At 38.9% G+C, this 25,746-nt stretch overlaps 1 protein-coding gene across 1 annotated transcript; it reads right to left on the reverse strand.

Annotated features, from left to right (window-relative positions):
- Positions 1 to 914: 914 nt before the first annotated feature.
- On the reverse strand, positions 915 to 23,037 carry TXLNG (taxilin gamma). Its single transcript, XM_032207719.1, has 10 exons — positions 22,873 to 23,037; positions 15,725 to 16,037; positions 14,922 to 15,013; positions 11,542 to 11,712; positions 10,638 to 10,832; positions 9,159 to 9,278; positions 8,061 to 8,135; positions 5,811 to 5,903; positions 5,202 to 5,297; positions 915 to 4,153 (listed from the first exon to the last, which is right to left on the reverse strand). Exons 1-10 carry the CDS (start codon positions 23,035 to 23,037, stop codon positions 3,833 to 3,835), a joined length of 1,641 nt encoding a protein of 546 aa, XP_032063610.1. The 3' UTR covers positions 915 to 3,832.
- Positions 23,038 to 25,746: the final 2,709 nt, after the last annotated feature.

A 25,746-nucleotide genomic window follows, 5' to 3' on the forward strand; every position in this document is an offset into this window, starting at 1 on the left:
CAGCACCTTTTGTGGAAACGGGTACTTTAATGGTGCTAACAGGTATGGCAAGGTCAGCAACTCAGCATTCCTCAATTTCCAAAATACTTGGCACATCTCTAGAAAAGGCTCAGGTGTAGGACTTGTACCACCCAGCTTTTATGAAATGGGGATCCTCCCCCCCATAATACTATTTCCAAAGAGTACGCTATTACACTGTATTGATGTACATCACTAGTTAAATTCATTTTTCTTCTGTACTTTCCTCCCAGTAGAACAAAACCCACAGTTCTTACAATTTAGGGAAAGCTGTCACATTTTAAGGAAGATGCCAACGAGGCAGTCAGAACCCTAATCATTACTAGGGCACCAAGAGAGAATTCTGCAGTATTAGTGACGCGTGACCCTACTTCCTCGTGATGGCATGAGGAACTCTTGAAGTTACTGGACACCACCACCACGTTTTCCATGCTGCACGCAGTCTAACCACGGTAGGTTACCAACTGCAAGCAGGCAGCCACAGGGTCAATCCATGCTCCTGCTCTCCGTGCTCAGACACACCACCCTCCTCCTCATGCCCGCAGCCTGCTGGGTGCTCCTACCACTTTCTGCCCCTGAGACTCTCCTGGTAACACGCAATCCTCCGACGTCTCCGCAATGCCACCCTTCGTGGGGCACTTAACTTGAGCAGTACGCTTGAACTCACGTTCCACATCTTTTAATTTTCATTCTCGAGTTTTCAAACATACAGAAATGAGTTCGGTAGATCCGGTCAGACACGAATACGATATAAAAGAAAAACTCAGAGTCCAATATATTAAGCATACTTATTTACTTAATCTATACAGAATTGAGTAGATAAAATTTCAGATTCACATTAGTGAAAAATCTCTACAAAATGTTTTTGAAAAGCAAAACAAAGACTGCCTGTTCATTTATCATTTTTTCCTCATGAAAGCAGACATGGGTTGTAAAAATAAAGCAGTGTGTTTAGCACAAACTAGATTTCTGCATCACTTTTTTCACAGTTATTTCCATCTACAGTCCAAAGAGGTAGATTTTCTGCAACACCTGAGAATTGAACTGTAACGTAACCAGGTGTAAGTGTAATGAAAGGAAGGACAAAACACTAGATACAGACCTAACTTACCTGTGTATGTATACACATACTCGGGTCTTGCATCACGTATAACTCCGCTTTTTTCGCAGCTTAATCATGGTGAAACTGTCAATCAAGCCCCAGAGTTTTGACAATTAGACATACTTATTCCAGGCTACATCAGCTTACAGCCCTGATTAAACAGTTTATGGTAGTGGAAGAAAGGCATTAATACAAGTTTACTTAAAAACCCTACTGGAGCCAATTTGGCTGCAGACTGGCAGTGCGATAGCCTGCGGTATGGCAGATCAGTTAGAGTGCTGAGCTTATCCCTTGATAAAAATTTGTATGGGGGTGTTATTTCTTATTTAAAACAACACTCTTTAAAGCAATGCATGAAAAGGTACTGACTGGTTTCAGGAAGCAAACCATAGCTCACCTTGGCCAGATGCAAAGTTGATGTGATATGGGAATGTTAAGGGTAGGAAAGAGAGATATCCCCATTTTTAAAGCCTCTCACTTGGGGCATTCTGCTTCATTTACAAATTAAGTCAGTAACAAATATAATTATATTGCTGTTCTATACATCTGTCAGGTCTCTAAAAGCCCTTTAAAATACTCTTGCAGCAGGGTCCAAAATTCGCTCTTGCCCCCATATAGAACAAGCACTATCAAAAGAATCATTACATACAAATGTCCAAATAATAAGTCGTAAAAATAGAAAACTTCATGTCCTACCTTGCCAAGGGTATGATGCATCAGATACAAAGTTTTTTCACTTTCCCTCAGGAAAATTATTTCATGCTTAGTGTTAGCTGAAAACCAGTTCTTGCAACTTTTTTTTTTTTTTTTTTTTTTTTTTTAACAGTTTGATTCTACAAAGCAAGTCATTTAAATCACAAGTCTGAAATACTTCTTTCTAGCACTTTTAGGCCATATGGTTAGCATGATTAACATTTCAAAGCTCTGAGTCTTCCTTGACTGACTGCTCACTGCTACCTTCTTTCATTCCTGCATTGTGCTTGGACCACAAACACAAAACTTGCACAAATCTAGGAGAAAAATGGCCAGCCTCCCATTTGCTCCACCATTAAAGAAATGTCAGTTTCACACAGTTCCTCTCAGTGGTATGAGCTACAACACATTTATCAGGCCTTACATAACCTTACTCTCTTTAAGAGACAGCTACATTATTTCAACGTACATCACTACAGGAAAAGGATCAGGAGCTCAGTGCAGCCTGAACATTCAAGTAATTTAGCCACTAAACTGTCAAGGGCAATGAGGGTGGGAAGCTCATTGAGATGTGCTTGATTCAGAAATCCCCTCCCAAGTAAGTGCAAAGAACTTTAAGTACCAGAAAAGGCTACACATTTTCATATTCCTTAAAATGACAGCAACCAAAACTAGAAAGTAAATACATATGAACTAAAGTTAAGGGTAGCTTGTAATTATTTCACACATTGCCTTGCCAAAAAAAAAAAAAAAAAAGTTGGTCCCAGTTTCTCAGAATAAAGTCAAAATATGGATATGATTTATTTTTTTTCTTTTTTCTTTTAAGGAAAAGCCTACATGGCTAAAGATTAGCAAGGGTGCTTTGCTTGTGGCATGTTACTGTAAGAATTTGAAGTACCAACTTTACCAGATAACCTAACTGGGAAGGCACTCTGCCAACTGGTACAGCTTCAAGGTTAAGCGTGCAAGATATTCCACGTTGTACACTTCAGGAGAAGTATCTGACTCTACATGATCAATTTAAACAAGTATATAGTTTAACTAATACTTACATATATAGCATATATGGCTATTAAAAGCCTATATGCTAGAGGCTTGTGTCTTCTACACATCAGGCAGTAAATGTTTTTTTCCCAGCCCTTCAGATAATCCACAGATGTGTCTCAACAACATGTGATTTCTCTAGGCAGCATAATCATGTTATGGACACACTGCAGCTAAGAGGGAAGAATGTGACCAACCAATGTCTGTCTAACAGGACACTACCCAACTGCAAAACTTCACTCTGTAACATCGCTGGACATTTTCTGACACATTTCTATTTAGCATCCTCACAGGTAGGGCTACTAGTCCCAAATAACCTTTACAACACAACCCTGAGAAGTCTGCAAAGAAGTTGTACACCCTGTTTCACCAGCTGCAAACCAACGTATTTCAAAGCTGTTGTTTTTCCATACCACAAAGTACATAAAACCCCTTAAACATACATTTTTACTATATTCTGGACCTTTAGTTTTTCATATATACGAAAACATACTAGGAGGGAAAGCTGACATTTTTACTGGCCATTAGACATCCTCGTGTAGATAAATTTACTGAAAAACTTGGTAACTTTTAGTATATTGAGTGCCAACTCAATGAACAAAACCAGAATGCTGTTCTTTAAACCAAAAAAAGTGACAGGCTGTCACTATTTTCCCCCTAATGATGTTACGTCTGTACACAGTCTTCAATGACAGTGATTTGTGTTGTGGGGAGGAAATGCACATGCATCCTTTTATGGAAAAATATTTTCTTTTAAAAAATGAGGCAGATGTGCAACACAGTTGTGGAAAATTTATAGTTTAAGCTATTTAAAGCTGCTATGCAGCTTCCTGTACCACATAAGTCCAGTAGTTCTAAGAAAATACAGATATGGTAGAAAAAGTAAGAAAATTTTCACCACAAAACCAATAGTTACCACCAACAGAGAAAGTTATACACAAAATATATCTCTCAATACAGTGTTTACACTTCATTTTAGTCTACAGATTCAGTGCCAGGAACAGGACTTGTTGAGACAGTCTTTTCAGAACGATTTGCCGCTTGTGATTCAACACTGGGCTGGATTCCTGGTTCCGTGTCAGTGGGACTTTCCAGCTCCTCGTGGGAATTGAGCGTGCAGGACTGCAACACCTGCACAGCTAGATCCACATCTGCTTCTCTGAGAGAAACCTGCTCCTTAAGGATCTCCACCTTCTCATTCAGCTCATTCCTTTCTGTCTGAAGGGCCCTGCATAGCTTCTCCAAACGCTCCAGTTTTATTTGAAAGCCTTTGTATTCTTTATCTCTTACTGTTTTCTGAGGGACAAAAAAACAAACAGAAGTTTCAGGATGCAACTGGTTTTTTTCACCTAAGTTAATGTAAAGAATCACCATTATTTAATCCTGGAAATGAGGTGTTAATTAATCCCATAGGTCACATCCTTGCTCAGAATACTTGACACTGCACTTCAGACGGTTTGTCTAGGACTGGCAACAGACAACTTTAGAAACTTAACAGCGAGAACCAAGTAACTCCATAATGCTAATTGTGAGGGCTGAGTATCAGCAGAAATGCTGATTATGAAGTCCCATAGAGCAGTGAATCACTACACAAATAATGGCAACTAGAGGGAGCAGAAGGGAATGTAAGTGGGAAATCAAGTGAGAAATTCAGCAACAAAACAGGTCAGAAGGTACTGTATTCATGGCTCTTCAATTAGCTCTTTAAAAAAGTAAAGATAAACAGTGCTATAGCAGAACCCATAAGAAAATTAGGGATGTCCCGATACAGTTTGGCAAGATCATAAATACAATTGAGTTAGAAATTAGGAAATGTAGGAAAGCAAATCAGAACTATATGCTTACAGCTCATGTGAAAACTGTTTTTAGCTCTTCTGCTGGACTGCAATAAAGTAATAGCACCTCATGACCTCAAAAGCAGCAGCAATGCATGGAAGTAAATGTTGCCTTACCCAAAGGTTATTTCCTTCATGTGGGTCTTGTACATTTAAAGTAGATCTCTGTTGCAGCACTAATTGAATTTTGCATAGCATATTTAAATACTGTCAGTTCATTCAACTTGTATGATTTCATACACACTGTCTGACTAATTGTGGACAAACTGAGCAAGGAAAGATAAAGACTGATGTTTTTCTGGTCATGAAAAGTCACTGCCTAAACCTAAACTCATTTTCCATGCTGGGGGAGAACAGTACCATCACACAACAGAAAATACAGTGGAGACAGTCCAAGAAGAGGCTACCATCTCTTACCACCAGTCATCCATAATCCAAACACTGCACAGTTCTCCAGAGTGCAGACTCTAGTTTAGCTGTACAGCTGCTTAAAAGACAGAAATAATTACCTCTTCAGCCATTTGCAGAAGAGCCTTGTTGTTGTTTTCCCATTTTGTACGCCAGACTATAGTTTCCTTTTCCAGTTTCTTGATCTTCTTTGTCATCTACAAAAGACAAAGGGAAGACTTATGTGGCTTGCTTTATAACAGAGATAGGTATATGTTGATAATTTGACTTGTAACATCACTTTCAAAATCCAGTTTGAACAGATTATTTTACAGAAAAATCTTTCTGCACAAAATCAACTCCATAAGTACCAAGGCTGCTGTCAGAGAAAACAAGACTGATTCATAAAAGAAATAGATTACCAACCTTCAAGAACTATTAAAATTCCACAAGAAAATAAGTTTTAAAACATAACCACAACAGAAGAGAATCAAACCAATTACATGCCATTGATAAAACACTGACAACAGGATTTAGATGTCAAAAAAAGCACTTATTTTCCACAATATGACAAATCCCTATTTCCTATCTCAAGATCCAAAAGAAGTGTTAACGTAACACACGTTTTCAGAGGGTGAACACTATTGTAAGATACAAAATGCATCCTACTAACAGCATGCATATATATATGTATATAAATAAAATGGTGTTCTAAGTAATCCTAAAAGTACCTTCTCCATTTCTTGCCTGAAGGTTGTAAAGAGTTCATTGCTTTTTGCCATGGTAGTCTGGAATTCCTCAAATTTATCCATGTAAAGAGAAAGCTGTTGGTAAAAGAGCAGGAACGTTAATTTGAACAGCTGTACATGAATACAGAAATATCTGTTCAGGTACAAGAAAAAATGAAACAATATAGAAGATGAACTACTTCTAATGTTTTCCATACTACCCCACAATTTTAATCTGAGGAGTGTGCAGAGCTTGACTGAAAACACACTATTCAAATTATATATGAAAGGAGAGCGACCTGTTTTGATACAACAGTAATACATTCTAAAAAAAAAAAAAAAAAAAAAAGGATGTAATTATTAATAAAAATGTTGGAAGTCACTGTATTTATCATCACTACCATTTTTGCCTCCCCAGTGAAAAAAAAAAAAAAAAAAAGAGGACTTTAATACAGAGGAAACTGAGCACAAGAAAATGAGAAATTAAGCTTAGAAGATCCATTTTTCCACCTTAACCAGCCAAAACTAACAACCAGGGCTGGGACAAAGTAAGCATCAAACCCAGAATTCAAAATATACATTCACAACATACAAAACTCAGCTAGTGAGCAAAAATTATGGGAAGTGAGTATCAACAAAGAATACATTCAACATTGAAAAGCCCTAGTTTTAATTAACAAAGAGTATTAATATTCAGTTACAGAAAAGTTTCTTGCCCTGCACCACAAGATTAGTCATCAGAACAGCAAAATGTATTTAGCATCATTTTCCACAAAAAGTCTTAAAATATAAATTATTTTTAGGTTTTTGCTTTATAATCATTGTGTAATACAATGTTCTGAGAATACAGAAGTTTGAAACACCAATACAATTTACTAGGAACTTTTCACCCAATCTCAAAAAGTAATCAGTTCTTTCAGTGCTTACATGAAGGGTTGTAGGACAATTCAGAACACAGATACTGCATTTTACTCTAAAAAAATATGAAATTTCATAAGAAAAGATTTCATAGGAAAAAAGAGCTGTCAGATTATGACTCTCTGCCATTACTGTGACTGAACTTCCACCTAAATTAAAAAATTTCCTGCTGGCCACAGGAAAGCACAGATATACCCATTGTTACTATAAAAAAAAGGCACTGGGATTTTCAACAGAAGGTAACTAATTTGAAGATAAACCAAAAAAGACTACATGTGGTATAAAACGTTTTTGGAAAAACAGCAAAAAAAGTATTTGGAGGAATCTGGACATTAGTAAGTCCAATTTTAGTGAAGATGTGCATGTACACCTACTCTTAAGTATACACGTACACTTCAAATGTGACTGTTTGGAAAGCTGGGAAAATAATTAGGTAGAGTTAAGTATGAAAAAAGAGCACAAAATAACTTTCAAGGAGACTTAATACAAAACTCAAAACTGAAGCAATAACCGGCATACAGTGAAAGTAATAGCTGCTGCTTCTCAGATGTTACAATGTTAGCTTAACCTACCATTTCCCTCTGCCTTATGTGCTGAGCTCACATGTAGCCAATGACTACAGGTGATCCAGAACAGCACAAAAACTGGAGACCATCTCTCCACTCAGAGAGGATTTGGCTGTAGCATTTACAGCAAGAAAACAGTATGAAGACAGTATGTTGTTTTTTTTTGTGGACACTTAGATTTAGGTTACAAAAATCTCAGTAACTACAAGAATAAACAAAAACAGTTCTTGCTCCCATTCCCGTACAGAAGGATGGGATAGAAACAGTAAGGAATAAATTTTAAGACCTACACATTTAAAATCACACCCAACTCTTTATAGAAAGAGGTGCAAAGGTCTCTCTGGTCCTGAACAGCTATAAAGAGGATAAAATACCTTTGAAAGAGAGAACAGGTTCAAAGCAGGCAAGAAATGGGAAAAAAGCATAAAGAACCAATATGCTTTCTAATATTATTGCTGTTAATTTAAAAGGGTAGCAACTCTAGCAATTCAATGTTTAGCACCTTCCAATTAACAGAACTCTCCAGAGGTCTTAAATAGCAACTACTAAATGTCAAGTCTACTTATGTTTCATACAACACTACTGAGGAGTGTATGTATGAAACAAAAATTAAATTTAAGATTTAATTAAAAACAACGTTTGTGACAAGTACTTGGTGTATCCAATGAATGATAACGTGCAGTTTTTTCACAAGTTGCGTTATATTTCACTAGCCACATTTTCATTTAGGAAAAACTGTTATTGAAGAGCATTCTGTTTCAAAAAGTACCTGCTGCTTGAGCTGAGCTTCCTGTTGCTTCATCTGTTCACACTTGTGTCTGGACTCAGTAGCTTCTTTTAGAAGCTAGAAAACAAACAAAAAAGAGAAAATACTAATAAGAATAGCATAAAAACTTAATCTATGATAAAAAGTGAACAGAAGTTAACATCGCCAACAGGCCATTCAAACCACATTTTTCTCACATGACTTTTTTGAGATTATTACTACACTATACTTTGATATATACTATTTAAAGCATGTGCTGACATACAATTTTACTGAGACTTTTTTTAGTTGGTACGTGATTCAATTATGTTTCTATTTTGGTATCGACTTCGAACTACTAAAATTATACAATTAGATCATTAATGATCTATATGTAATTTGTAAATGTTTCATAACTCTTGTAATTTGTTTTCGACCTCTGTTTCTCCAGTCATTAATATTACCTTTATAGATTGAATCAAGATTGGATTGAACCAATTTGTGACCATTTTGTAGATAAATCTTTGAATGTTCATCAGCTTAGGATTCCAAAATTTTTGAATAACTTAAGTAACTTAATACTATGTTCTAGTCCATTACCGGATTATCATTTTGAGATTATCTAGGCAAGAAGTCTTGCTTTTCCTGTAAATTGCAGCTCCATTAAGAACTGATTTCTTGAAAAACTGCAAGTAAACTGCTGATTACCAACACACAAGTAAAACAGACAGTTTTGGGGACAGGCAGTTCAGAAAAGCATATCATATGCTTTATCCTGTGAGCCTACAGTTTATTTTACACCAGAAGTTACAACCACACAACAGCAAGAAAGTACCTTTGGTGTTTAACCTCAACAATTCTCCCAATCTAAAAAAAACTCCAAATGATATCCAGCACATTTGCTGAGTAAATGCAAACAGTAACACTATTTGCCTGTGTATACGGACACAAATACTGTACACATCATTCAATGCAAAGCTTACATCTCAGTCTTGATGTTGAAAAATTATGCTAACTTTAAAAATACACTCCCCTTAGTTTGCTGTCTGTTGTATTTATTTTAAATCATGACAAGCATGCTTCAGCAGGTTATTTCTTTTAACATGCATAGAGTTCACTTACAAACTCCCTTTCTCGCTGATGTTTTTCTTCTGCTTCTTTAATAAGTTGGGTAGTTTGTTGTAGTTTGGCATCCACAAGTTGCTGCTGCAGTTCTTTATGTTTGAACACTTTATCAATATGCTAAAAAAAAAAAAAAAATGTATTTGTTAAATATAAACCGTGCACAGGTCAGTTAAGGTAAGTTTTTGAGTATGGAGTGGGGAACACATATTCTTGACAAGTTTCATGCAAAAAGAAAAAGCAGTAAAAGACTTTTACATGCTTTTTTTCCTCTATTATAACTACACTTTTTTGTCTTTAATGGAAACCTTGGTAAGAAGCATATTTAATAAAATTGTTAGAATACTGTAAGTCACTTCACATTAGGTGTTTCCAGAAATCCTGTAACAAGTAGCCTACATCCTTTCTCTTTAAGCTAGTGGATCTACCTCTAACCCACTAAGTACTTTGAATGTTACTTGTAAAACCTCTCGTCTTCATAAATTATAAAAAATTCCAAACAAGCGAAGTTCACAAATCATTGGCTCATGATACTCCGCAAATCAATTAACAAGCATGCAGTCTGACTTCCATACATAAAGTAACACAAGGCAACTGCCTACATTTTCTATTCCCCAAATTATCTCATTGTATATACAAGTATTCCATGATCACAAAAGGTAGAGAACCATACTATAGTGACCTCACTAATCCAGGTAAAAAAAACAGCAGCCATATTCCAAACCTCCTATGCCACCTAGCAATGCTGCTAGTTTGTTTTTTTCCTCCCACAAATTGTAGAACACCTCAAAACTTGGTTCTCTCTGACAAGACAAGCCTACCCTGAGTTTCCACGCTACTTTTACTTAGACTGGCTAGCTCCCACACTATTAAAAGCTTGCTCAGCCCTAAAATAGTTATTTCCCTAATACCACTCCATATATATTCTGAAAGCATGATAGCTTAGGATGCTTGAATACCAACAAGAGCTACAAAGTAGCTCAAACAAAAACAAAATCTTGATGAACTAAAACAAGAACAATTTATATCCTCATGTTATACAGTGAAATTTTACTTTAAAAGAACTGCAAGTATTAATGCATATGTGTGTTGGAAATAACCTTTGGAAGTAATTTAAACCAAATGCCCACTGAAAGCAGGGTCAACTTCAAAGTAATCAGGTTGTGCACACCTTGCACAATTGTGTTCTGAATACTTCCAATGACAAGGATTCCACAAGTTGCCTCCGGACACCTTATTTATTTGACCACTTTCACTGTAAAAGATTTTTCCATGCATCTTCAATATAAGGATGTAAAACCATGAAAACAAAAGGCCAAACAACTGCATAATTTTTCAAGGTAGTCAAGAATGTGGAACATTTTAGATCACATACGCAATAAACACAAAGTACTAGGTCTTTTTTCTTCCTTTAAATAATTATTTGATCCTTATAGTCAAGGAACTAACAGATTCCCATCAGAAGCATAAATCAGGTACCTCTTCCCGCAACGCGTACTGCTCAATGAGCTTCTTCAGTTTTTCCCCAAGTTCAATATTTTCCTGACGGAGCTTGGCATTATTTATATCATGCTGTTCCAGTTGAGCCTGAATTTCATTCAGTGTAATCTGGAAGTGTGCAGTTGCTTCTTTTCGCCTCTCCTCTTCTTCACGCGCTTGCTGCATGTTTTCTTCCTTTTAGTAGGCAGTATGAGAAAGTAATGGTGTTCAAGACAGACCAGGTACCTTTTTCCTATTTGTGTAGGGTTTAAAGTTCTAAAATGCTAGAGTTAATGTAAGCCACAACTGTAACATCATACTGATCTAACCTACATACAGTACATGGAACAAAGAATCTAAAAGTTCCAAAACTTTTAGAGAATGTTGTTATTACCAATTCCACTGGTGTTTTAAGATACTACAATACCTATGTAAGAGAAAATTACCCAGATGTTAAAACCAGAATTGATACTATAACGTACTTTCCTACACTAATTACAGATAAGAATCTCATGGCTCTTCCATCTCACTCCTAGCAACTGCATTCTAACATAAATAAGCCTTTTTTGATACACTGCCATTTCATGCTGCTGTTATTTCACTTGTGCTATTTTTTTTCCAGCAGTCATCATTACTGTTCCCAGAAATAAATATGGCAAGACCACACACAGCAAGTAACACGATCTATGAACCAGTCTGAGGAAAAAGTTATAGCTCACTTAAGTATCCCCATGTTCTTTACCTTAAAAATCAGGTACACTTACACCATACATTACTATCTAAAGATTTCAGTAACACAGACATGGGACGCAATAATAAGTGAAGCCCTGATTTTAAGCAATAATCAATAACCAGGAATTCAAACCACCTCCCCCAGCACTGTGATTTATGTCCATAAACTAACCTTTAAAGTCTTGTTATGACGCTGAAGCTCCCGACAGAGAGATTCCAGTTTGCTGCGTGCCAAAATGGCCTTGCTGTGCTCACTCTGCAAGTGGACTTTCTCCTTCACAACTTGTGCTTGCTTTTTCTGCAGTATCTTCATCTGCTTTTGAACATTCCGGCTCTCCTCCAACTAACATTAGAGAGTATATTTATGAAATAAATATAGCCCAAACTGTCTTTATGCATCTACACAAGCAGGCCGAACAAGCATTTAAACATTTCAGACGAAAACAAAGGAAAACAAAGAAATCAAACAATTTCATTATTTGACCCCCTACACTGATCTTTAAAGAAAGTCCCATCATCTTCCATACAATTCTAAGTATGTAAGCATAGCAGAAGAAAATATACACATTCCAACATGACAAATATTTGTCACTGAGGACAGGGACCGCAGACCTGTTGACCATGGGCTTTCAGCTTGAATTCAGCTACAGGGGTAGGACTAGGCCTGAGAAAGGAGGATGGGGCAGACAAAAGCCAACTTAGACTGGCATTTCAGCAAATCACAATTGTTTCCACTCTTGTTTGTATGTTACACAAAATCATTTATCCAGCCGCTCTCTTTACTGTCAAAAAGCAAACCCCACAAAACTGTGCAGATTTCTTATCAGCAGGAGCTCCTACTGAAGGGCGCAGTAGGCTACACAAGTTCATAAAATGGTAAGTTACTTCAGAAAGGAACAGATACAACCAGCAGCCCTGACGTAAATCATGTCAAATGTCATTAAAGCTGCACAACCCAGGCTTAACGGTGACTTAAGAAATCTGCAGTCTCAACCATTTGCAATAAAATACCGAATCCATTTCCATTAGACAATTTAGATGGTAGCCGATAGTGCTAAACTTTGTATCAGAGCAGACTTCAAAATCTATTGTATGAACATCCAGTGAATTGAGGAGTTTCTTGCAATAATACCTAGTTGCAAATGTGTTCCACTGCATTTGATTTTTGGGCTCCCCAAGAAACCACATTAGAGTCTGATCTATTGAACAGGTGGTAACAATGTTAAGTATAGTACTGCTCCTTATTAGACAGTGCCTCAGCCTCGGGACACCACGGGAAAAGAAGGCTGGCAACCAGGAACACAATGATGGTTTTCTGAAAGAGCTCAAAATAACGCTAAAGCACAGAAGAAAGAATAAAGTTAAGGACCTCCTCGACAACAGCAAATCAAATTTGTATCTCATCTGGTTTGGAGTAAAGGAACCTTAAGGAAACATTCTGATATCCAAACATGAAAAGCCCTTGTCTTGGGTGGCCAGAAAAAACACTTCAAGTGGCTGTGCTGTCTGCATACCTATGAAACGTCAGGCCTGTAAAAGTATGCCAGTGGGAGACATATCACCAAGGATGCAAACCTTCCTGCATCACAAATTGATCTCCTGATAGATTCCAAACTAGGAAAAAAAATTGTGGAAGATCTTTTGCCAGGAGAGTGGCATTCCTACCTTTATTGTACAGTCCTTTTCATGAGACACCACTGAAAAACCTGACAGTGAGCTTTAAAGATGATGAATCTTTAAAAAAAGAAAACAAGCATTGTAGGTGCACTGTCATAAACAGTTCAAACCTCTGCTGGCATTAAATTTGACACCTATGCCAGTGGTTCACCACCATAACCATGGAGAAAAGAATGCATCCTACGAGGAGCATAACCAGATCAAACTGAACCTAAGGGGAACAGAGTACCTCCAAGTACTAAAACTAAGCTACTCTTATTCCTGCATGAACTCCCACCCAACTTCCCAGCAGTTCTGAGCATCACAGGGAGAGCAACTGGTTTTCTAGGATTATAATTCTAACAACAGACCAGCAGACTATGGATCCTCTACTGGAAGGGGAAAAAAATCAAAATGTGAACACGTCTCTCCTAATTGCTGAATTTCTGGAAGGAAATTACTATTCATTTATTGTGGCAGTTCCTTAACTGGTTTGAAGTCTTTCTGTCAACAACATAAATCAAAAAAGTGAAGATGGAGCAGACTGCTTTCCTTCTGCAGAATTAAGGAACTCACCCTAACCTAGCTCCTCATGTAGGCCACCATCTTCATCACTGACTTGACACGGGAGCTGCCTGAAAAGGCACCACATGCACAAGCAATTGTTCATAAGATCTAACTCATTTACTGCATTTTCTCTCACAGTATCATTTTTATGTGGGCTTCCCATCACTGAGTTGCAGTATGGAACGATTGTTTCTCATTTAAATGAAAGTGGTTTCTTAGAGAAGCTGTTGGTTTCAAAGGAAATTCACTCATGTGAACAAGAGCATGCATGTGCGAGCAAGAAAACAAAGCAAAAAATATCAACAGACCTCCAAGGAGGACTCCAGAGCTGCAAAAACAAAACTAAGCTAAATAGTTATTACTGGCTGTGTGACTAGAGAGACTAGGTACTAGCTCTTTCTCTAAGCTCTAGAAACATCACTAATCTCAAAAGAAAAATTAATTTCAAAAGATTTAGGCCATCTTGCACAGCCATTATGCCATTTTTTAGAAACATTCCCAAACGTGACATACCTGACAACAAAAGAAGGCAATCCTTGGCTTTTTCAAGCTATTCAGTTACCTATTTACTTTCGCTTTCATTTAATATCTAAATATGGTGGGAAAACACACATTTCCATTCTTGTCTGTCCCTGTCTCAAGATGAACAAATGAAGCATTTTCATTTACAGACACATACTGAAACTTATGAGCCGATTTTGCCACCAATTTAGAGAATATATTGTTTTTTCTGCTACATTGTGGTGGGAATGCACTCCATGATCAAGTAACTGCTCATGTTTTGCCTTTTTGGTCTGTTGCTGAAGAAATACTTTTCTAATGTATTCCTTTGTATGACTGCAAATCACAAAGGAAGATTAAAACTACATCTTTCCAACTTCATCCCCAATCACTGAAGAGTTAAGTGATTAATTTTAAAAAAAAAAAAAAAAAAAAATACACAGTATGTTCTTTCCCATTACCCTAAAGCACAGAATTTATAAAATGCTAGCACAGAAGGACTGTCAACAGACAGAAGCTAGGAAAACATTTACTTTCAAAAGAAACTTAGCTTTTCTGTTAATCCTAATGTTGTGCTTCAGTACTAGGTTAACAAAAAGGTATCATAATCCAATTTTTCTTTAGATTTAGGCAGTCATGTAGACATGAAAAGACTACACACAAGTTTGGCTGAAGCAATATTTGTAATAAGTCTGTGTGTTCAGTTTAATTTTCCTACCAACACTGTGAAACATTCAGAAATGTTAACTGTCCCGTATCAAAAGTTCTTGCATTCCACTGTTAGTATTAACACATGAATAACTCTTGCTATCTTTACAAATTACTTACCAGATCAGCATACTTTTTGCACAAAGCTGCCAACTTTTCCTCTGGAGTAGAAAGCGTGTTCAAGGCTTGCATTAATAATAGCACTTCTTTTCCTATGAAAAGAAAGGAAGACAACCATACTGAGAAAAAAATATCAGAAAAGCCACCCTGCCTTTAGAAAGCAAATATAAATCACTAATTTCTCATGCTTCTAAGCTGTTCTCTGGTTTGATAGCTGCATAATATCTAACAAGTGACAAACGGGAAGTCATCACAATAGGAACCATTTGTTTTGGCTACATGCCATTACACAACTTGGATAGCAAAAGTTACTTTAACCTTAAAACCACGGTAACATTTTTATGATTTACTATAGAAAAGAAAAACTTGAAACAAAGATATTCAAAAAGATAACAAAAAGATAAAAAGATATTTAAAGATAACAAAAGATATTCACACAAGTGCTTTAAAACATACCTTTTAGAATTTAAATATCAGTACTGAACACCACAATCACAAATTTAACAATGAACCCAACAATCAAAGTTAAAAAAGCTTATTAGTACTGACCTGTTTTTTTTAAAGCTGCTATAAAAATAGCATTACCAGCGGAAGGATTCTATGATACGTATTAAGAACTGACTTTCCCTCAGCAAAAAGTACATATTTTGTCATCTTTAACAGAATATTCTGAGAAGTTTTGGCTACAAAATAAATGTGAGACATAAGAGAAAATGCATAGCTATTTTATGAAAATATTAAAGCCTGTCTTTGAAATTAAAGCCATTTAAATTTTGAGAGTCAGAATGCCAAGAGGAACACACCTAATGTTTTCTCTTTGTGTTTTTCACTTTCTGGGTCTTGTTGGCCGTCAGGTGGATCAGTCCGGGCTTCTTCTCTCCCAGGAGTCTCCTCACGAGACTCCTGAGAGCAGCACGAGGACCCCAGGAGCTTTCTGTTCTTTGTGATGTACTCAGCTTCTTCCAGCGTGCCCGCATTTTCCAGGCCATCACAGTTGGACTCCATATGCTGCAATGCTGCATCAGACGATTCATTGCATTTGCTGTTCACCAGCTGATCCTGGTTATTCATTCCCATCTCCTGAGATCCAGCTTCTTCCATTGCACCAGTAACCAACTTCAGAAGGGAAAGGAAAAAGCAGAGGTGAAACAACAGCATTGAAAATGAAAACTTCCATCCTTCTTTAGTATGGAAAAAAAGTAAAATTCCACTTTTATTCATGCTGATCAAGACGATGCTCACTGTCGTCAAGACAGGTATATAAATAAAAGCAAAGTGCGTAAGCCTAAAAAGCGATGAAGAAAGCAACACACAAGAGCCCAAAATATTAATTTCTATTACATAACAATTTCAGTACCTTGTCACTGCAAAAATATTTACATACTAGAAATTAAAAATTCACATGGAAATCTGCTCTTTAGGCCCTGAAACTGATTTGATCTCAGTTCTTAAACCACCCAATTTTAGATGAAAATGTTCCTCCGTCGTAGTTTTAAAATCATTCTCTCTCAAAATCAACACTAAATATAGGAAATGCTATGTACTGTAAAATGAAAAATAGGATCTACAATTTTAAACAAGTACACGTTGTGATTAAGGACAGCTTTATTACATACTAGTTTCAGAGAACTGAAAAACTTTGGTTATAAGATAATTTAGGAGGCAAACCAGAAGAAAAAGTGAAAAACATATCGTACTAGGAAATCTAAAGAAACCCATAGCAATACACTGTTTCAATATCATACAAGGATAAGAGCTCAAACTACTTCAACCAGAATGCCAACAAACATGATTGTCAATTTACATTTGGAGAAAAACTGTTTCAAAAGAGTGGTAAACAAGACCAGGAAGACACCTATTCTCAAAATATTACAATTAAACTCCATTAAATCATCCCAGAAAAGCATGAATATTAGCTGGCTTCAGATCTGGAGGTCTACTACCTATGTTTTGTAGTAGTTTGTTTTTTTTTTTAAACGCAATACATTACTTCTGCCCAATTAAACAGAATTGTCTTGGGAGATTTCTTAAATACAGAAACACTTACTTATTTAACCAAAAAGCTAAACATCACCTGTTGTTTTAATACTACAGTGATACATCCATATTTGGGAGTGGAATACATGCTGATATCTCCATAAAACTTATAAAGTAACACCAGAATCCTTCCTCAATCATAAGAACAGCATTCTTAATCTCTAGAATCATTTCAGAGTTTTATTTGTTTTTTAAAAATACAGGAGTCAGGACTCAGGATAATACTTTGAGGCGACCGGGTATTTTTTGCTGTCTGTTTGCAATCCTACTTTATAAAGTGCATACATAGCTGAAGTATGATAAGCAGAGTTGAAGTCACTTTACTGCCAAAGTAAAGTGATCGTTCTCATTGATTTATTCAGTGAAGTGAAAGTAAATTTCCTTAAAAAGTTTCAGTCCAAGTAGTTATAAAAACAGGGCTTGTTTGTATGCTGAGTGATGCTGTTTAAACATAAAACAATTCAGATATTTCACTATTAAAAATGTGCTAATTTGTAAAAGCAGTTTACATTGGGCTGTATATTCTGCACAGATGGACCATTTTCCTCTTGAAAAGAAATTAGCGAACATCAAGGGAACGCAGCCAACAATAACAATATTTTGAGCAATAGTTCAACTCCCTAGTAGAGCTGTTTAAAATCATTACACAAACATGCATTAATATTGTTAAAAATATTCGCAAGAGCTTAGTTACTCTCTATGCTCAAAGCAAGTCCCCAGCTTTAGAGCTTAGCTCAAGGCAGATTCGTTCTCCTGAAGGTGGAATTAACGCAACACCTTTCAGGAAGGACAGTGAGCTTTGTAATGCAAATAATCTACGCAGACATTAAGGAACAAGTTTTCGTTTATCAAAGAAGGTTTTTTACTTCACACTGCTCTTTGTAAGTGTTGAAATGATGCATCTCCTTCACGGAAACAAACCCACTGCAGTTTTTATCTTTCTGCAATCATGCCAGACCATGTACTTGATGAATGGCTGTGAAGGTAACACAGTAAGAGAACTGTTGCAACAAATGATCAGTCCCAACACGTAACAGTTTTCTCTTCAAGCTGTAAAATTCGTATTTTTTCCTTAGATTGCCTTAAGCTGTGAGGTTTCCATTGGAAAGGCTCACTGCTCCAAGTTTAGCAACCAAGAGCTTCTTCCTAAAACAGGACAAGAGATAAAACTGTATTGCTCGTTTCAACTTTCTCTACATACCAATGGTTGAAATCATGGCATGGATCTTCTCTACAAAACACAATTCTTGCAGAAGCTGAATACTGAGAAATGCAGGGCTCACATTAGATCGAAGAGACCGGAAAGATCGGAGGCAACTGAGCACAAGATGACCCCCAGGTAGAGCTGCAGAACCAACACAGCAGCTGACACTTGCAGTTTTTTCTCTTACATAGGACAGAAACTTCCGATTCAGGTTCTTGTGCCTGAGAAGCCCGGTGAAAGGTAGGGAAAGCCTGCCCTAAGCTCCAAGCTTCTGGTTTGGGACTTTCTGAAATCCCTAAGCACTCAAGGTTTTCTCTCTGCAAATCAAGGACAAAATTGCTGGGAAGTGCAGTGGGCAGCTGAGGAGGCCTGACCGGGTGTGGTTGCAGGCTGAACAGGGGCAGTGCTCCTGCTGTTGTTTCTCATCCCCCTGCCCCACATCACCTCTCCCTTGTGCTGGCACCAACGTTCACACAACTTGTCCTAACAAATTTTGTAGCCAGAGCAGCACCTCAGCCCAGTTCACTGCACAGCAATAGGCAATTCTGCCAACCCAACAGCAGAGCTAGCACGATGGTTGGAGAGATGCCAAGACACGAGAGAGACTAAAAAAAGGCAGTTTGATCACAGGCAGAGCGCAAGGAACCAAGCCAAAAATACCTTATCCTAACCACAGGTGCACAGGTAACACAGACCACTGCAGATCTGGAGCACTGTCAGCAAGAAGACGCGCACAAGAAGCATCGCTTCAAATTTAGGCAACCCCAAGATTTTCAGCAGCTATTTTTATCTGCAGAAAGTCTGCCCTTTCTGGGGAAAAACGGGCAACTGGCAGGGGAACAGATGGGATCAGTGACTTAGAAATGCCCACCCCTACTGGCAAACTGTCAGCGTATCTTAAATACCTGTTATTTCAGAGCCAGCAATTAAGATGTGCATTCCTGAGCACCTGGAACTTTCCCCGAGTGAACACCGCCACCTTGGTAATTTGGCAGCACTTTTTGTGTGAGTCTGATTCCTTACTGACAATACTCATTTCTCAACCCCATTATTTCTCAATTCCTCAGTCAAAAAACCCACATGGATTTTCAGATCAGACTCATCCTCCAAAGTTGGGCAGAGAATGGAGAAGTCACCCATCAGCTTACTGAACTGATGATCAAGGTTTGTGTACATGTGCCTTGCACATTTCAAATATATTTGAAAGTAACAGCAATAGGGGAGAAAAAAAGGAGAGAACTTTTATAGAACTTCTCATCCTTCTTTTGGCTTCACAGTTTTCCAATGAATACGGAGCAAATCTAAGCTTACTGGCATGCAAGCCAGTTCCCTCCAAAACTAAAGCACAATGTGGCAGCATACAGTTTTTGCTATATGATCCAATTTTCCTGTCTTAAATATGAGAAATTGGTGACCACAGGCTAGAATACTGTAGTTAGAGAAAAGGTTCTACCAGCAGCTAAAACAACCTGATTACATACACAAATAACAAAAACATAGTTCAATTCCCTCAAGTTGTCACCCATACATCCTGGCAGGACTGACAGGCAGCGGGACAACATCTTAAAACTCGAATGTGTTTAACCTAGATTGGAGAGCCTTTATTTTAAGCACTGACAAGTCTGTTATTGCCTGACAGGGGCCACAAACAATAATAGCTAGATGACCTCCTGATAATGATTAACAAAGAATTTTCTGCATTAGTGTTCTGAGCTGTCACTTCAGATATTACAAGCATATTCTTAAAGCACCAGATAATTTCAGATTTGATTTATCAATCTTCAAGTTGAAGCATAACAATAATAAATGCCACAATGAAAATGTTACACTGCACTACACCAGCACCACTGAAATCGCCCCCCTACTGAGACAGACAGAACAACCCAAAATATTACCTTTTATTTTCCCCCTCAAACACGTGCTAGTCAGACAAGTGAACTTCTCATTTAACGTTCCAGCCAGAACAGAGCACTTCCAACAGCACATTGTATAACAGTGCTGATTCAGTACTGACTAAATAAAAACACAATAAAATCACTCCACCAAAGACTATCTACTGAAATCGCTGCTACCTTTTTCACGATCTCTCAGCTTCCAGACAGATCTAGCAATGTGTGGCTTAAACAGTTCTGTTATCTAGTTCTGGTGACAGACCAGAACTAGATAACATACCTAGAAAGACTTTCATTAAGGGACATCACAGAATCATCTAGGTTGGAAGAGACCTCCAAGGTCACCGAGTCCAACCTCTGCCCTAACACTAACAAGCCCTCCACCAAACCATAGCACTGGGGTCTACATCTAAACATCTTTTAAAGACCTCCAGGGAGGGTGACTCAACCAAGAACATTTTGCACCATGTGGTACTTTGTAGCACAAGATCACAAGAGTTACTTACCAAAACTTAGAATTCAACCATTAAGAAGTAAGATGCCTGCTACATACCTAGCAGCGAATCCAGCTGTTACAAGACACTGACATTTCTGCATAAGCATGTCACCTTTAATCTCTTTCAGAGTTACAGACCAAATGGTTTGAGGATGCCTGTAGGAAAATTACTGGTAACATCACTCCTGCTCACCCTGAAGTTTTAGGTCAGTAGTCTGCTCTGTTCTCTCAACTCGTACCTTGATCAAAAAGGTGCACCTCAGAACAACTCTACCATACTTCATGCCTAAGAGATGAGAGCACAAAGACAGGCACCCTATTTATGGAACTGCCCATGATCACAGGAGCTTAATCCAACGTTCTTCTACGTCAAACAGTACTGCCTCAGCAACATGCACTACACAGGAACACCTCCACAGAGTCTATCCTACCTACCATGGCGAGCCAGTCACTTTTTTTTTGTTTACTACCCAACAAAGTCTCTAACAAAAAGTTCTATCTAAAACTACACTGTGCACAGTGTTGATCTTATGTGTACTGAAATGCCTAGACTTTACACTTTCCACACAAGCAATACACTCGCTGTGCACATACACATTCTCAATCCACCTGAAAATGTTCTCTCCACCTGAAAATGAGGTACCTCTCTGTGACTCTTAATAAAAGATAATTAGTAGCAACTCGAACTTGCAATTTCTCCTAAATTACCCTTAAAAATATTAATCTATCAAAAGCATTTCCTACACCCCCCCATAGTAGTGGTTGATTTATGCTGTAAAGCTGCTTGTTTAGCCTTTGCCTTCAGAACTGTTTATACATCAAAAAAAAAATATCCTAGAAGCTTTAGAAAGAACAAATGCATCACGTCATCTTTATCTTAGTTTATGGACTGGAACAAATTTTAGGCTTCCTGCATCCCACCAATTTACTTTTGTCTGCTAACAGAGGAACACTTGGTTCTAAAGAAGCTGTATGTAATATATTTTTCCTTCGTGTAGATACTCAAAAATATTTTTAATATAACTCTATTATGATTAAAAAACAGCTTAAAGTCATTGTGGGTTCCAATTTTATCCACCTCCTTCATAAAAATTAGAATTTTGGGATGCCATAAAATTTGAGTTTCCATTTTATGGCAGGTGTACCTTCATCCACTGGTGTAGCAACAGTAATTCAGGTACCTGTGACCACATGACTAGTTTATTAAGCTTATTTCTTCATGCCATACTTCCACATAGTGCGCTCACCGACCTAACCGACCGTGCAGCCTAATTATACCTTTCTGAAAACCCAAGGCCTTTTGAGGTGGCTTCCCCAAAGATCTGAGATCCTAGCTGTTTGAAACAACCTTCTGGTCCCACAAGTATTCCACCCCGTTCTGCCATCGCTTTTAAAGCGATGCTCTGTGTGCTCCTTTATCTGCTTTCAAAAGACCGGACTGAGGCGTTGCTCAGCATTAGTCCCAAGGCATTACAAGGCTAGGTGTCCCAACACCGCAGAAGGAAGATTGAGAAACAACTCACTTGAAAGCCCATACTGTATGCTTAGAAAAGTTAGAAGAATTGTGTTATTAATACTGTTGGCCTCATACTCGAGTCTTCAACAGTGGTTCAGACCTTTGTATTTTCATATGGCTACTACCTTGGTCTTTTTTTTGTTTGTTTGTTTGTGTAGAATTTCTGTGCTTGCACTTTCTCATGGCCTTGCAATGTAGAAGACTCCTGCTTTTAAAAATTGTGTGTTTTTTTTTTCGAATTTACCTCAAATGACCTCAAGGAAAGAAGATGCTGGATTTGTATCTTCCCCTCCAGTGCTCCTAAAGCGCTGTTTTTACCAGCGAACACCCCAAAACGCTTCCTGCCGTTCTGCCAAAAACCTCCCGGAAAGAACCCCGAGCTCAGGCGGAAACTTGCAGCGCACCGCGGGGCCGCAGCCGCGCTGTTAGGGGCGAGCCGCCGGGCCGGGACAGGTGCCGGCCAGGATCACTTCCCGCAGCGAGGTTTCACTTCCTCCCCCCTCCACCCCCAGCAGCAGCAGCTCCCGGGCCGGCCCCGCAACCCTTTCAGCAGGAGCCCCGAACCCCGGCGTACCAGGAGAGAGGAAGAAAAAAAAAAACACGTTAAAAACCGTTAAAACCCGTTAAACGCCGCGCGGGGGGGTAGCGCTGCCTGCCCGGGCTGAGCCCGGCTCCCTCACAGCTCCCCCCCCGCCACGTGCCCCCAACGGCCCCCAACGGCCCCCAACGGCCGCCGCGTGCCCGGGGCAGGCCCCGCCTCCCCCCTCACAACCGCCGGCCGCGGCTCGGCTCCGCGCTGCCCTCACCTCAGCGCTGCCGCCCGCCGCCGCCTCCTCTGCCTCGTCGCCGCCCCGGCCCTGGCTGTGGCTGTGGCACCGGCTCCGTGCTGCCGCCGCCGCTGCTGCTGCTCCTGCCCCCCCGCCGCCGCCGCTGCCGCCTCCCCGCGCCGCCTCGGCTCCGCGCGTCGCCATGATGTGACGGCAGCATCCAAACAAGCGGCCCGGCCGCCGCACACCGGAAGCCGCCCCCCCTCCTCCCCGCCCTTTTCTGCCCTCGGCGGCCAATCAGCGCGCCGCGCCGCGCCTCACGTGGGAGGGGAAGGAGGAGGGGACTACGCTTCCCGGCGTGCCCCGCGCGGCTCCGCTGTGTTCGGGGGTGCCGGGGTGCCGCGGGGGGTGCCGGGAGGTGTAGTCGCGGCGGCGGCGGTGGTGGTGCCGCGGGGCCTGCTCGCACAGCGCTGCGGGGCGAGGAGGAGCGCGGGGTGGCGAGCAAGGGGGGGGGCGAGGTCGCCCAGGGCCCTGTGGGCTCCGGGAGGCCCGTTGGGTGAAATAAAGACATCGCCGCCGAAATCACCTTGTCCTCGTATCCTGAGTCCATACACACCTGACCTATCCAACTGCTGACTGCAAGATAATGAATAAATAAAGACATTTCGGGCGTATGCCCTGATCTTCAGATGGAGTTTTTCTCCCCCAAAATAAGCCTTACTCTTTTACAAACGTGCACAATGCTGTTACAATTATTGGAAAAATAAAATAAATAAATTTTAAAAAGGGACCCTTCTTTACCATTGCAGCCTTCTGAAGGTTTAGTATATCTGCCCTACACCCATCCCATTTGAGACTAGGAGGAGGACTTATGTATAAAGATGAGGTGCTTTGAGGGAGACCAGAGTCAAGAACCACAGAGTTCCTGTGGCTGTAAGCCTTTACTGCCATAAAATCCTTTCTAATGCCTGTTTCCATCAATTTGGGTGCCAAAGAAGTCAGCGTGTGTCAGGCAGCAGGAGCGTGTGAGGGAGCCCATTCTGTCAAGTAAAACAAGGTTTTCTTCAAAAAAATGCAAGATGCTGGAGTGTGTATTTTCAGCAGTAATTCTTTTCACACAGGAACTGGCAGGTTTTTTACTGTTGATACAGTGACAGTGACAATTTTAATCATTTTGAGCTTCCAGCTTCCAAACTCAGTCACAGATCTCAGATGCAAAGATTGCTTGCTGTGTTATTGCCCTCTGAAGAATACAAATGTGAAAATGAACCAAGTAACTAATTTCAGTATCTTCTTCTACACTTATCATTCTCTTCTGATGTCTCTTCATGTGTTTTAGTAAACTTTTTTTTTTTTTTTTTTTCCAAAAAATGCACTTAACAGTAAAGTGCGTATCAAAAGTACTTGAAATGAATATTCCAGTCTTGCAAATAAATACAAGTATTCACAGGAAAATGAGGACACGTTTGCACTTAAATCCTATTAACAGTGTTTCTGGAGATTGCTCATATGAGAGATGAGCAGCTATAGACTATATACTAACAGCAGACAAGAAAATTGGGTATTTTTTATTTTCATTTATTTATTTTTTAGGATATAACTAAGTATCCATTTGTAAAAATCCTTAGTCATCAACTTTTAATATATATTTTTAAAATATAATATTATTAACTACAACAAAGTTATGTGGTTGTTACCGTACCTATGGGCAGTCTGGCTTCATGAAGGCAGTCTGACACCTCTCAACTACTTCATTACCTTCATTGTGTTGGGGACTCCTGGCAACTTGGTGAAAAATGAGTTGTTACAATATTTGTTTAGAAATGTCAGCAAGAATACTATGATGATAACTAGAACTAGATGCATAAAAATCTTACCAATGACAATTGAGAAACTGTGAAATAAAGGTAGTATTTTTTTTTTTTTTACAGTATTTACAACATGTAAATCGGAGACAATTATTGAAATGCAGCACCAAATTTCATTGTGTCCTTTTTGTCAAGATTGCTTTTATTGTAAATGAAAATGTCATGATTGCTTTTATAAAATTTTTCAAGAAACTATGGACTACAGGATTTTTTTTTTTTTTTCTGAATACTTTCTCCTGGGTACTAGGTAGAAAACAAAATTCTTCCAGCATTACTTTGCACAAAATGACCAATCGAAAATGAAAACGGAGGAGGGAACCAGAAGGAAAAAAAAAAACAAACAACCAAATCACCACTCCTATACTTCACAGAATCCTAAAATTAAATGATGGCAATTAGGGGAATTGACCTGGAACCTCATGTGGACAATACAGTAAACACATACTGGCTTAACATACAACTGTAATTAAAATATTAAATAAAAAACAAGATGTCAGGATGCGCGAGGAATGGGATGAGGAGTAATACAGAAAAATAAAACCCGCATGTGTCAGCTGGGTGGTGCATTCACCTACATGCTTGTTGTGTATGTCACACCTCCGTCCCTGAACAAGGATGCTGAAGGTCAATGAGCTCTAAGGAAAGCCAGCAAAAACAACTTCTGGGGGCATAGAAATGCTCCTGTGTGACGAGTGGAAAGTTTGAAATTGTTTGGTTGTCTCAGGAAACCAATAAGCAGGACATGATGAAAAGGAAAAACAAACAAACAAACAAACACAAAAAAGGTTCTTTTATTTTTCTTTGTAGCGCAGAGTTCAGTTAAATTACAAAGTGGTATGTTTAAAGCCGGTAAGAAGATAATCCCCCCACGTACATTAATAAATTAATTTCCTCATAATACCAATGAAGTCAGGGACAAGACTGATAAAGGAACTGGACATTTGTATTGACAGGAATTATAGACAGCTACGGGTTATCGCAAATGTTTTTTGAAAGAGAATAGAGATGTCATTCATGGGTGTCTAAGGGCAAATCTTCTGATCAC

This window comes from Aythya fuligula, chromosome 1 (genome assembly GCF_009819795.1).
Source record: "Aythya fuligula isolate bAytFul2 chromosome 1, bAytFul2.pri, whole genome shotgun sequence".
Lineage (NCBI taxonomy): Eukaryota > Metazoa > Chordata > Aves > Anseriformes > Anatidae > Aythya > Aythya fuligula.

What these genes read in the sequence shown, in the direction of transcription:
- TXLNG (XM_032207719.1), bottom strand. Translation starts at nt 23,037, where the DNA reads ATGGCGACGCGCGGAGCCGAGGCGGCGCGGGGAGGCGGCAGCGGCGGC. An exon ending in GTCATAACAAGACTTTAAAG is followed by an intron (nt 10,833 to 11,541) that starts GTTAGTTTATGG and finishes GCCTACTAAAAG; the next exon opens with GAAGAAAACATGCAGCAAGC. An exon ending in ATCAGCGAGAAAGGGAGTTT is followed by an intron (nt 8,136 to 9,158) that starts GTAAGTGAACTC and finishes TTTGTTTTCTAG; the next exon opens with CTTCTAAAAGAAGCTACTGA.